The sequence below is a fragment of the Molothrus aeneus genome, chromosome 9 (genome assembly GCF_037042795.1).
Source record: "Molothrus aeneus isolate 106 chromosome 9, BPBGC_Maene_1.0, whole genome shotgun sequence".
Lineage (NCBI taxonomy): Eukaryota > Metazoa > Chordata > Aves > Passeriformes > Icteridae > Molothrus > Molothrus aeneus.
Window position 1 is genome coordinate 28255972 of NC_089654.1, and position 13526 is coordinate 28269497.

Here is a 13526-nt window from a genome sequence, read left to right on the forward strand (position 1 = left end):
CATTTGCTGCCTTGTTTGCCTGTGCTGTCTTTCTGCTTGGTAAAAACATCTTCTTGTTTGGGGTGGGTTTATCCTTTGCTCTAAGCCATAAAAACCCCTTCTAACTAACACACCCTTTGCCTCCTTGGTTATCCTCTAAGATTGGCTCAGCAATTCTTTTCTTCTATATCAAAACTTGCTTCCATCTCTATTCCTTCTTCAGATTCTACATCCAAAAATCTTTCTGCCAAGCACACATACCTGTGAGACTTTCTTGTCAAACTTTCATCCTTCCCACCACATTAACCCAGCACTGCCGAGGCCACCACTCAGCTGTGTCCCCAAGTGCCACATGTGCACATCCTTCAAATCCTTCTAGGGCTGGTGGCTCCACCACTTCCTTGGGCTGCCTTTTCCAGGGCTTGACACTGTTTTTGGAGGAGGCACCTTCCCTAACATCCAGCCTGAACATCCCCTGGTGTGACTGGAAGCTGTTTCCTCTTGTCACTTGTTGCCTGACAGAAAAGACCAAGAAGAGACCAGACCTTGCTGCAGCCTCCTTTCAGGAGCAATCAGGTCTCTCCTGGGCCTCCTTTTCTCCAGGCTGAGCCCCCCCTCAGCTCCCTCAGCTGCTGCTCCTCAGAGCTTGCTGGAGTGTCAGCCTGGCTCTGTAAAACCGAGCTCATCCCTAGCGCCTTCCTGTCCTGGCACCTGCTGTTCCCTGTCTTCCCGCATTTCCTGCCCTGATAAAAAACCCAAACAGCCCCACAGAGCTGGCTCTGAATGCCTGGGCCACGTTCAATCATGTGGGCATCAGCCACACTTGTCCCTGACTCACAAATCCCAGCGTGCTGGGTGAGGGTCAGGATGAGGATGGCAATAAACATCCTGGGAAACAGAGCCTGCATCTCTTGGCATAGCCAGAGACTTTTTTTTTTTTTTTCTATTTCCTTTTGGCTCTCAATCTTGTCTTAAGGAGCTGCTTTCTCATAAATATCCCATCCTTTAGCACTGTCTGAGCAGGAGAGAGGCTCCCAGCGGGGTCATCCTGAGCTCTGCTCTGCAGCAGTGAGAGTGGAGCAGGGGTGAGAGCCAGCTCTGGGTTCAGGGGACAGCCCAGGGCCCCAGCAGGAGTGTCCAGGTAAGGGATCTTACCTGGATCTGAGGTACTCAGATCCCTGCTTCCAGGGAATGAGGATGGATGAAGGCTGCCTTCCTCCCCCTCACCCCTTGCCCTGAGCCAGGCAGTGCTGGGTGCAGCCCTCCCCATCCTCCTGGGTCTCTGGATTTGGGCTGGGGGAGGCCTTGCTGGGTGGGCAGGGCTGGGGCAGGGCTGGGGCAGCAGGAGCTCTGCAAGGCTGAGGAGCTGCTGCTGGCAATGGCCCAGCCTCGGGTTTAATTAACAGTGCCTTAAAGGGCTGAAAGGTGGCAAGAGCAGTGTTGGTGGGCGGGAGGAGGAGGAGGAGGAGGAGGAAGAGGTGGGATGAGCCACAAATAAAAATGGACTCGTTTAGGGCAGTGTCTTGCCTGGGCTGGATGGAAGGGACTGTAATCAGCTGGTGGCTGCTGTGGCCACCCCCTTGCCTGATGTCAGTAGAATGAAGAGCCAGGGTCACTCTGGCTGGCTGGTGATCTGGGAAGTGTTTTGGGAGGCATCTGGGTACCTCTGCTCCACTCTGTGCTGCAGGGTGGTTGTGAGGTAACCAGGGGCTTGTTGAACACCCCCAGATACCCCACTTTGGTTGTAAAGATCATTGGAAGGAGAGAGTTGAGAAGGGTTGGGTGTCACAGAGAGCTGGTGGGTGCCTGGCTGCCTCGTGGTGCCTGGTTGATGTTGGGGCAGAGATCCCACAACCCTTTCTGCAAACACTCCTCTGTTATCTTGCTGAGGAGGATCTGGTCCTTCCTCTTCCTCACCCAGCCAGCCCAAGGGCTCCTGGCAGTGCACCCAGGACAGCCTAGCCCAAAAAACCCAAACCCTGTGGCCCTTCAGCCACTCCAGAGCCTGCAGAGTGCTCAGTGTCCAGTCCCTGCTCAGGTATTGCCGGGCTGCACAGAGGGAGAAGGCCCAAATGAGTCAATGATTTATGTGATTAGGAACTTTATTAATTTATTTCTTAACATTTAAATGCCTCAAGCACTCCTGGCTGCCCCAGAGCAGGTGTGAGGGGCAGGGCAGCAGGCACTGTGCTTGCAGAGCAGGGTGTTGGTGGGGTGGATGAAGAGCATGGCAGGGACCCTGGATGTCTTGTGCTGCTGGCTGGAGCCATGGGGGTGGGAAATGCAGGCAGAGAGTGCCACAGGCCCTGGGGAGCTCTGTGGCCTCAGGGTTGAGCAGGAGGGATGGGGAGCCCTGAGTGTGAACAGCTCGCAGGGTGTGTTGTGTGCTGTGCCCTGCTGTGCCAAGAGGGCTTGGGGACATCCCTGAGGGTACCCTGTGTGTGCCAGCAGGGCTGGGGGGGTTCCCCAAAGGTGGGTGGGTGTGCAGGCAGCCCCCACAGCGGGGCACAGCCCAGCACAGTCCCAGGGGACCCTGGGTGACCTTGGCAGCAGCAGCAGTGGCTGCAGCAGCAGCAGTGTCCCCTCTGCCCTGCCCTCACTGGGGTGCCTGGAGGGGGGAGCAGGGTCACCCCCAGCCCCAGGGAGGCTCCTGCAGGGACACATCCAGCCCAGGGGGTGTTTACACCCCTTGGACGAGCCGCTTTTCCCAGCCAGGCTCGTGTGTCCAAAGGAGGAAAATCCCGAGGTGTGGAGGCTCATCTGTATGCGGGTGAGCAGGAGGGCACTCCCCGGGCACCCGCGGGCATCGGGCGGCTCCGGCAGCCCCGGAGTGCCCCAGGCATGGGGGAGGATGATGCGTGTGGCCACAGAGAGGTGGCTGAGGTGGGCTGGGGGAGATGCAGGGAGGGCAGCCCCCCCTTGCTCCCCAGTTTAGCCGCTCACCTAAGGAGCACCCGTGTGCTGGAAAGCCCTCTGCAGCCAGGGCGGGGATGGGGATGGGGGGAGTGGGAAATGTGTGCGCGCTTCTGGCAGGGTGGGGGCTCCCCCATTGCCTTTGTTCCCTTCAGACCCACCCCTCGCCTCTGATTTTCCTTTGCGGCAGCTCCCGTGCTTGCCAAAAGAACGCGCTGGATGGAGCGAGGCAGCGAGCCGGGCGTGTGTGCGCGCTGCTGTGCGCCTGCCTTGCCACTGACTTCATTAAAGCCGGCTGTCCCCGAGCTGCAGAGCCGCGGCAGCAGCCTTTAATTCTGTGGCCCGGCTCCTGCGGGAAGCCTTGCGTGCTCCTGCCCCGGCAGCGAAGGGCCGGGCATCGCTGCCCACCGCCCGTGTGCCCCCCGGCCCTGCCATGGGCGGCCGGGCTCCCGCAGGATGCTGAAGATGGAGCCGGGAGGAAGGAGTTGGACACTTGGCTCCAACTAGGCTGGACCACGCTGCAACCTGTTCGCCCGGGTGCTGTTCCGAATTGTGCCCGGCTGTGCCGCGGGGTGGCCGCAGGGACCCGGCTCCCTGCCCTTGCGGGGGCTGGGGGGCTGCGAGGGGCTGGGGAGGACGTGCCTGGGGTTAACCCCTTGCTGCGTGCGGGAAGGTGCTTGGGGACCCAGCGGCTGCGGCCTCCGCTGGGCACAGAAGAGGAGGAGGAGGAGGAGGCGGGGGGGGAGGAGGGCTCGCTGCCCGCCCCGCTGCCCGGGTGGCCGTTCTGGGGGGGCCCGGCTGCCCCCCGTGCCCAGCCGGTGCCGCCTCTCCTCCCCGCGGGTCCCCCGGAGGGATGGAGGAGAGACGGAGCTGAGCATCACCCGGAGAGGAGGAGGGGGCTGTGGTTGGGACTGCGCCCCGCAAACCCCCTCCCTCTTCTTTCCCACCCTCCCCCCGCCGCCTCGGTGCTGCTGCTTTGGCTCACCTGTGTGTTTTCTTGCAGGATGGCTCGCTTTGGGGAGGCAGTGGCCGGCAGGCTGGGCTCCGGAGATGGGGGCTCCGAGCAGAACCGGAGCCGGCAAGGAGCTGCTGCCCCTGCGGGAGGCAGCCCGGGAGCCTTCAAGCAAACCAAAGCGCAGAGAGCCCGGACTATGGCTCTGTACAACCCCATCCCCGTCCGGCAGAACTGCTTCACCGTCAACAGATCGCTCTTCCTCTTCGGGGAAGAGAACATAGTCAGGAAATACGCCAAGAAGCTCATCGACTGGCCATATCCTTTCTGCAGCCCCCGTGAGCTGTGCTGCCCGGATTCGCCTCGGGGGCTGCCCAGGACACGCGTGTGTGGCACTATCGGGCAGGTAAGGTGTTCCCAGAGGGGTGCCCCGGCCCCCGGGGATGCTCTCCTCGCCCTGTTGCTGCTCCCCCTCCTGTCCTCGCCTCCTTGCCTGCTCCTGACAGGAGCTGAGCCCTTTTTCCCCCTCCCGGGAGTCCCCCAGCCCCTCCCGAGGCTTGGATTTATTAGCCCCCCGTGCTGATAGGGACGGGTGCTGTGATCCCTGCGTGCTTCGGGGGTGCTCTGTGTGCGTGCCTGGGGAGGTGGGAGGCAGTGGCCTTTCCTCTGTGCCTCGATGTCTCGTGGAGTTTTGTCACCCCACCCCAGCCTGGGGAGCCCCGTGGATGCCCAGTCCCTGCTGGGTGGTGGCTCTGTCCCTCCCGTGCGTGCCTGGCAGGGGCACGGCCGTCCTCGCCCTGCAGCCCCCCATGGTGGCTCTGGGAGCTGGCTGCCCCCTCCCTGCGGCAGAGGCGAGGATGGTGGGAGCCTCTGGCTGTGCCCCGTGGCCTTTTCTTGGGGAGGCTGGCACAGGGAGCCACGGGTTTATCCCAAGGACCCCTCTCCTAGCGCAGGGCGGAGGGTGCAGATCTCTCCCACTCCTTCCCCTGCTCCTCCATCCTTCCATCCCTCCCTGCGCACCTCTCTCCCCTCCCACCCTCCCTGTGGGTGCTGCCCAGGCACCACAGCCCTCAGCCCCACACCAGCCTGGCCTCAGTGCCTGCTGCCCCCTAAAACACCCCCAGGGCTTTGCCCCCACGGAGGATCTGAGCCTGAAAACTTCAGCGTGGCTGGGCTGTGGCTGTGGGAGCCTCCCCGTGCCGTGCTCTGCAGCAGTGATTCCATGCAGCTCCTGCTGCTGCCGCTTTCTCTCCCTCCAACTTGTTGGTGGAGTTCCTGGCTCCTCTGGTGGGCACGGGAGAGCTTTCCCTGGTGCCAGGCAGCAATGCCTTGGTTTGGTGCAACAGGTACCACGGGGGAAAGCCTCTGGTGAGGCCCAGGGATGCAGAGCATGGCAGGGGAATTGTCCCTGTGCAGCTCCGTCAGGTCAAGCCTCTGCCAGGCAGGAACCGCTCCTGCCTGGGGAGCTGTGACAGCTCAAGGGGGTGACCTGGGCGTGAAGGGCTGGCTTGGAGGGGCTGAATTCCCCAGATGTGCCCCTCCTGGCAGTGCCCATGGGTGGGTGGCTGCGGGAGTGCTGGTGGTGAGCTCGGGGCTGTGGTGGCTCAGTGCAGAGCCCTGCAGGGCAGCGGCCAGGCCGGCTGCCTGCTTTTCCAGAATATGCCAAATTATTCATGTGCTTTTCCAGCATGCTGTGGGAGGGCTCTGGCCCCTCCAGCTTTTGTTGGGAGCCAGAAGGAGCTGGGATGGTGCCACTGGCCCGGCACTCGCGGCGTGGGCTGGGGTCCCGTGCCGGTGTGATGTCTCATCTCCAGGCAGCCACTGTCTCCTAGAGACTGGAGCTCCACCACCACCACCACCACCACCACCACATGAGCAGAACTCCCCAGCATTATTCTCCCCTGGAATTTGCAATGCATGAGGGAGATGGGCTCATTTTGTGGTTTTTTTTTTTTTCCAGAAGTAAGTGACATATTCCCATGTGAGTGCTGGGAACAGGCGTGCTCCAGGCGCGGGAGCTCAGTGTTCCTGCCTGTCCCCCGCCCCGCTGCCATCTCTTCCCCAGAAAAACGCATGCACCCTGGATGTTTCTCTGCACCACTGGAGTTTTGAGGGCTTGGGAGCAAGCAAGGCCTTTTGGTGATGAGTTTGGTTAGGCTGGCCTGGCCAGTTGTTCCCATCCTTGTAGTTGTAGCCTGGCACAGGCAGCTGGTGCCTTTTGGGAGGGCCAGGAAAACCATGTGAGCACCTCAGCTGCCTGGCCTGGAGCCCATGGCATGGCTCCTGGGCCAGGGAATTTTGGGAAGGAGAACATTGGATCTTGGCCATGGTCAGTAGGAGCTGCTGGCCCTGGGAAGGTGATGGGCCAGCTCTGGTGCTGTGGGTCAGGGTGGGCACAGCACTGAGGAAAGCCAAAGGGGCTGGAGAGGAGCTCGGGGCGGAGTGGAGGCTCTTCTTCATCCAGCTCTGGTTGACTAGGTAATAGGGCTAAAAATATCTGGTGATTCAGGCCTGGATATCTGCTGGGTAACTGTGTAATTATAACCAGCAGCCTCTGCAGTTTGGCTTCCCAGTGTAAATAGGGATGATGCATGGAGGAGAAGGAGGAGAAATACGAGCAACTGGGATTGGGATGCAGCTCCATGGGAGCCAAGCCTTTGCCGAGTTCCTCGCTGGAAAGCTCACTGGAAACCTCCACTGGAGCTGCTCTTTTAAACCTGGTCCTGCCCAAACCATGGGGCAGCCGCTGTTTTGGCTGTAGGGAACATCTCCTTCTCTTCTCCTTGGGAAACGCAGCCTTGTCCTCTTGCCTGCTCTCCTCCTGCTGATGGCCAGGCCTTTCACCCTGATTTCATTTGTTTGGCTGCCTGGAAGGCTCCAATTCAGTTAGGATACGAGATGGGCTGCAGCTCATCTATATCTGCTCCGTTCTTCATCCGCTTAATCACATTTGACCTGGATAAGATCCCTCTCCCACCCCAGGAAGGCCAGATGACATTGTGTGGCTCTGGCTGTGTCCCCAAGGACAGCATCTGCCTGCAGCCTGTCCACTGCACCCACCCCCAGTGTGGCAGGGGAAGAGGATGCCCACGTTCCCTGTGCTGAGGGATTTCACCTATCTCATCTCCTTTGGGGGCTGAACTGGTGCTGGGCTGGCCTGGAGCAGCTGGAGTGCCCTCAGAGCATCATCAGGGGGGTTTTGCTCAGTGGGAAGCACACCCATGAGTGGCTGAGCTATTTTGCTCACCGTGGCTCTCCCTGTGACCTGGTGCTGCATGGGCACAACCCGCCCTGGCCAAGCATCTTCTCCACCTCGGCTTTTCCCCGGCCAAAATTCCAGCAGGTCTCGCCTTCCCAAGGGAAGAGCCAGTGCCATGTCGTGCCATCCCTTGGGCAGCTCCATCCTTGCCCTCCCCAGGAACATTTCCCTCCTCCCCCTGCTCCCAGGCTGTTTTCTGTGCCCTCCATTCATCAGATTTTAGAAGGGTTTTTTTTTGGGAGGGGCGAGTAGGTGTAATGGCAGGTCCATCTTTTTGACAGCCGGGGAGAGCGAGGCTGCCTGTCAGATGGTGAATTTAAACAGAGGCAGCTGTTGTCATGGTGATGCCAAGTTGCATCCTGTTGCTGTGGCAACCAAAGTTAAAAAACTGATGTTAAGGCAGGAAAATCACATGATGTGGTCCTTTTTTGTTTTTTTTTTTTTGTTGTTTTTTTTTTTTTTTTTTTTAAATTAAAAAAAAGGAGGAGGAGAGGAGAGAGATTTGATTTCCAGGGTGAGGTGGGGGAGAGGGAGACGCTTCTCCACGGAGCTGTTTGCACGTGGCAGGCAGGCATCCCACATCCTGCATCCTGCATCCCTACGGGAGGGAGCAGCAGCAGTGTGGGCAGCTCTGCCCCGTTGGACTCCTGGCTGTCACTGCCTTGGCTTTAACCCTTGGTGGAAACCACACCACCGCCCTTAGGAGCTGCAAAAGCTGGGACTTCAGAGAGGGAGGAGGGTCTCCTGTGTCTCCTGTGTCCCTGCAGTGGGATTGAGGCAGGCTGGGTGCTCCAGGACACAAGCACAAGCCAAGCTCACTCTCCTGAGCCTCTGTGAAGCAGGCACACAGCAGCTGGCTCGTGTTCCAAGTGGGAGGATTTGGGCTCTGGATGTTGCTTTCTGTGGCAGGACACAGAAATAGAGAGAGCCAGGAGGGGCCACAACTCTGTGGACAGTGTTATCAGTGGAGGAAAATCCCTTGTGTCCCCAGGGACAAGGCAGGGAGGCACTGTGGGGATGGGGAATCCCAGAGTTGAATTAGGGCCACTCACAGACTTTGCAGTACTTGGCACTTTGGTTTTTTTCTTGGAAACCAAAAACCTCACTTGCCCAGAGAGGTTGTGGACTCCCTGGAATTGTTGAAGGTCTGATGGGATGGGGTTCTGAGCAGCCTGGTCCTGTGGAAGGTGTGCCTGCCTGTGTCAGGGGGTTGGAATGAGATGATTTTAATGCCCCTTCCAACCCAAACCATTCCATGATTCTGTGAAAACAGCCTTGGAGAGAAGGTGCTCTCTTTCCTGCTGGGGTGTGGAGCTGAGAGGAGGAGGACTGGGGCATCCTAAGGGCGGATGCTGAAGATGTGGATCTGTGGTCCTGTCTGTGTGGGACAGGCAGCAGTGCTGGGATTGGGACCAGCAAGATGAAGTCCACAGGTGTAGGAACTTTTACTCACTGACATCTGAGGGGCAGGGAAAGCCCCTTGGAGCAGCAGGTCCCCAGGGAGGCATGGGGAGAGGTGGGAAATAGAGACATGACTTTCTAGGAGGTGTTGGAACCTGGATGATGCAGGCGTGGACAGGGCTTAAGTTTCTCCTGCTCTTTTGGTGGCACTTTAGAATTCCCCAAGGCCTCACTCCTCTGGCTCCTCTGCTCCTTCCCCACCTGCCTGCCCAGAAGGGACTGGGATGGAGGGGATCTCTCCATAGCTCCTGTCCTTGCCTGCATACAGGGAGGGGTTGGTCTTGTACCCAGCCTCCTGTGGAGATTTGCCAGTGTCCCATCAGCACCGTAAACCCTTAAACCCAGCACCATAAACCCATAAACCCAGCACCATAAACCCCTCCCGGGCCTGGAGCTGGGCTCACTCCCTGCCTTAGCCAGGTGGGGGTTCTGGGTGGGCTGGTTTGGGCTTCTGGCTGGTGAGGAAGGTGAAGAGGAAGGTCACAGCTGCAAGATCTTCCTGACAGACCCACCAAGGAGCTCCAGCTCCAGGCATGGGGTTCTCCCTCCTCCAGGTGGCCTGGGGGCTGCCCCCATGGCCTGGGGTCACTGTCCCTGCCTCAAAGGCATCCTGAGGGAAGCGTGGAGCTGCAGGTGTGGTGTGCACAGGGATCAGCCCAGTTGCTAAGGAAACAAGTCAACGGTGCAGGGGAGAGAGCATTGGGTAAAGGAGATAAATCAATAAGAAAACCTATTTTTATCGGCTCCCTAATGATCCTCCAGGAGCAGCCAGACGGAAGAGGAGGAGGAGGAGAAGGCTGGAGGGAGATGGGCTCTCATTACTTGGCCTGGAGGGCTACTCTGCATTTTGGGTGGCTGAGAGGTTTTGTAATTATTCATCTGATGTGGGAGAAAACAAAGCACTGATGGAGGGTTGTCTAGTGGCCCTGACTGGGAGCACGCTTGCTTGGCAGAAGTAAAGAGTGGGTATAAAATATCCCTCAGTTCAGCCAGATGTTCCTGCTGTCCCTTGGGAGGTTCTTTTCCTCTTGGAACTCAAAACCTGGCACAGCTGGAGCTGTGGGGGCTGGTTTCCATGGGGCTGATGTCTCACACAGCTCTGGATGTGAGAAACTGGATTTCTCCAGTTTCTCCTGGAGAAACTGGGCCAGTGGGGTTTGGGGAGTCGCTTTTGGCAGTGCTGAGGTCGGTGCTTTGGGGTCCAATTGCCCTTTTAGAGTTGGCCATGTTAGACAGGGCTCTGAACACCCTGGCCTAGTGGGAGGCATCCCTGTCCATGGCAGGTGGGAATGAGATGGTCCTTAATGTCTCTTCCAGCTCATTCCTTGCCCTGGTGACCCCCTTGCCCTGATTCCTGCCTCTGTTCCCCCACTTGCTGGAGGTGCAGCAGGAGCGTGCTCCTGTGCAGGGGTGTGACAGATGTGCACTGTCCTCCTGCTCTCAACCAGATGTTGTGGCCAGGTGGTCCCGAGGCCCCCAGCCACGCTGCTGCAGTTGGGTTTTTCCCTCTCCCACGGGAGCAGTGCGGGATGCTGGGGCGGACAGACGGACACGGACGCTCCCGCACAGCTCCCACACTTCTCCTCATCTAGGCAAATGTGCCTGGTGCCTGGGGAGCTGCTGCCCCGCCCCACTAACACGCTGTTTGTCTCTTCAGCCGGTGCTAATTGCTCGCAGACTTTCAGGAAAATGATACAAAAAGGTCCCAAATAGGCTGGTGGCACCGGGCCAAGCGCCGCGGTGGATGGAGCGGGGTGGGATGCAGGGAGAGGACTCTGCTGGAGCCATGCAGGGAAATATTCACTTGTGTCGAGCCTCAGAGGAGAACTTTTGGAGTGTGGGCGCCCTCCCCAAGCACGGGGAGCTGCTCCTGCTCTGTGCCTGGCTGGCTCTGCAGCCTCTCTCGTTGGGTTTGCCTCGAACGTAGCAATCATTAATTTCACTGAGTGGCTTTTTAAACGCCTTGGATGTCTCTTGCCTGGCTCTTCTTCCTGCCTGGGTTAAACACATCCCAGCTCCCACGGGCTCTCCCTGGCTGCCTCTCCTGGCCCTGTCTCTGGGGATGTTTCTGTGCCCATCCCTGCTCCTGCCTTGCCAGCATGCCCAGCCTCTCTGGGCTGGGGTCACTCCATGCTTTCCCTTTTCCCATGCTCATGCTGGGCACTGAGGTGTCTTCTCCTGCCCGTGGGCTCAGGGGCACTGGTTGAAAGCATTTCACTGTAGTCAGTGGCCAAAAGATGAGGTTGGAAAAGAAAATCACCCATTTTCCCCGAGCTGTTGGACACCTCCTTGCCTGAAACGTGTCAGCCTGAGGGTGTTGTGTGTGGAGAAGCTTTGGTGTGGTGGGGAAGGGCTTGGCCAGCTTGGGATGGTGGGAGTGTGGATGATTCCTTTATGGGCAAATCCATGCCAGGTGGGATCACATCCCCTTTGCCCAGGGGAAGGTGGCTGTCCTCTCCCTGGGTGGCTGCTGGTGCCAGTGGTGACAGTAATAGAGCTGTTTTGGCAAGGAGGGAGCAGAATCAGGGGTGTATTGCTCCACATCCAGTTATTGAGGACAACAGGGCTTTTATTGTGGAGAATTGGGAAAGATGGATGGGAAGTTGGAAAGATATGGCCACCCTGTCATTTGGAAGTGCTTTGTTTTCAGAGCTTGGCCCTGGGCCAGGCAGGAGAGAGCTCCGTGTCCCTGCCTTGATCCCATGAATCAAAAGGCAGGAAGAAGCTGAGTTTGGGGTGTTTTCCTGGGCATCAGCCTGCCCTTTCCTTCCTCAGCTCCTCAGACACCAGCTTCTGCTGCCACTTCTCAGGGGGGCTCCTGGAGAAGGGTTGGGTAGGACCTAAACGTGGTTGTAGGATTTAGGATTGCTCATAAGGGTCCAACCAGGTCCTAGACGTGGATGTAGGATTTAGGATTGCTCATAAGGGTCCAACCAGGGCCTAGACGTGGATGTAGGATTTAGGATTGCTCATAAGGGTCCAACCAGGGCCTAGACATGGATGTAGGATTTAGGATTGCTCATAAGGGTCCAACCAGGGCCTAGACATGGATGTAGGATTTAGGATTGCTCATAAGGGTCCAACCAGGGCCTAGACGTGGATGTAGGATTTAGGATTGCTCATAAGGGTCCAACCAGGTCCTAGACATGGATGAAGGATTTAGGATTGCTCATAAGGGTCCAGCCAGGGCCTAGACGTGGCTGTAGTGTTTAGGATTGCTCATAAGGGTCCAACCAGGTCCTAGACGTGGATGAAGGATTTAGGATTGCTCATAAGTGTCCAGCCAGGGCCTAGATGTGCCTGTAGTGTTTAGGATTGTTCATAAGGGTCCAACCAGGTCCTTTTGACAAGGTGCTGCTGCCCCTTGGGGTCTTGCTGGCGTGTGGCTGAGCTGGGATATCTCCACAGGGAGTTTCCACCCTGCTCAGACCCAGGTGCCACCAGAGCTGTGAATGCTCAGCCAAGTGCTCTGCAGCTCCCAGTGCCACCTGGGCTCATCCTGCTGCCCTCAGGGTGCTCGGCAAGGGCACAGGGTGGGCTGATCCAGGTCAGAGCCCCAGGACTTGCAAGGCATGCTCCATCCTCCTCAGGCTCTGCAGGTGCTGCATCCCATAGGGGTGTTTTAGGACAAGGGCTGCCCATGCCTTGTGACACCTCCCCTTTCTGAGCCCCATCTCCTGCTGATGGGTGGTGGAAAAGAGAAGGAAAAAGGGACATGCCAGCCCTAGCATGCCAGGGAGAGTGTGCCATGCCAGGGAGAGCCTCCCTGATCCTGCCAAGGACCATGCCAAACCTTCTTCCAGGCAAAGCCCAGCCTGGTTGTCCTGCTCCAAACCTTGTGTGCACCTTCTGGGCCCCTTGCACAAGAAGCATCTCTCCCATGGGAGTTTTCATCCCAGCAAAGGTGTCCTGTGAGCTTGGGGAGGAGGTGGTGAGGCCCAGCAGGTCTGCAGGGAGGAAGGTCTTGGGGGGCTCTCACTCCTCTCATTTCCAAACAACACTGAGGTGGCTTCACATGGATGTTCCTGTGGGGAAAACAGCTCCAGTGGCTGAGCAGGTGAAGCCAAGGGTGGGTTGGGGGGACGGGGGTGTCACCCAGCTCTTCTGTGCTCCTTAACTCCCCCGCACTCCCTTTGAGTACATGATCCTGGCCACCATCATTGCCAACTGCATCGTGCTGGCCCTGGAGCAGCACCTCCCCGAGGATGACAAGACGCCCATGTCACGGAGATTAGTGAGTACCCCGTGTCCATCCCTCCCTGCTGGGCTGGGGGCTGGCCCAAGGGCACCCATCCAACCCTACCAGGCAGTTGCTTCTGATTTTGGGGTGACCAGACAGGAGGTTTCCTCTGGGACTAGCTCCTCCAGCCTGCCTGGGGCTGGTGTAGCATATTCCTTCTCCATGGAAAGGGGTCAGGAAAATTTAAGCCCCTTTAAAATGGGTAGGGGAAACTGGGCAACCTGAGCATGTCATAGCCACCCTCTGTTTATTTCTGAGGGTGCTGCTGGCTGAGAAGGGGCTGGGAAAGCTCCCAGAGGAGATGATGGGTCTGGGGGAGGTGGGATGGGACACGAGTTGGGTGGGTCAGTGTGAAATGCCTGCTGCTGTGTTTGCTCAGTCTCCCCCTCTCACCGGGTCACTGATTTCACCCTGGCAGGAGAAGACAGAGCCCTACTTCATTGGGATTTTCTGCTTCGAGGCTGGGATTAAGATCGTGGCCCTGGGGTTTGTGTTCCACAAGGGCTCGTACCTGCGCAATGGCTGGAACGTCATGGACTTCATCGTGGTCCTCAGTGGGTGAGTGCTGCTGCTGGGGGGCCCTGCTGGGCTGGCCTGGGCTTGGGGGCTCATCCTGGTGAGGACACGAGCTCCAGGACGTGGGGAGAGCCCCTGGTTTGCTGTTGTCAGTGGTGTTTTGTTGTCCTGATGAGGGAGGGGAGGATGTGCTGGAGGTGCCGTGT

The 13526-nt window shown here is 58.4% G+C and overlaps 1 protein-coding gene across 6 annotated transcripts in view; it reads left to right on the plus strand.

Moving 5' to 3' along the window:
* Positions 1–13526, plus strand: part of CACNA1E (calcium voltage-gated channel subunit alpha1 E) — a 131527-nt gene that overhangs the window by 19988 nt on the left and 98013 nt on the right. For 5 of the 6 annotated variants that reach the window (XM_066556192.1, XM_066556195.1, XM_066556194.1 and 2 more), the window contains exons 1-2: positions 12698–12798; positions 13223–13362. In XM_066556192.1, the coding sequence (XP_066412289.1) occupies positions 12706–12798; positions 13223–13362 (233 nt within the window). In that variant the 5' untranslated portion in view covers positions 12698–12705. Of the gene's footprint in view, positions 1–3895; positions 4163–12692; positions 12799–13222; positions 13363–13526 lie in introns of those variants that run through there. The other variant, XM_066556196.1, reaches the window with a different exon arrangement.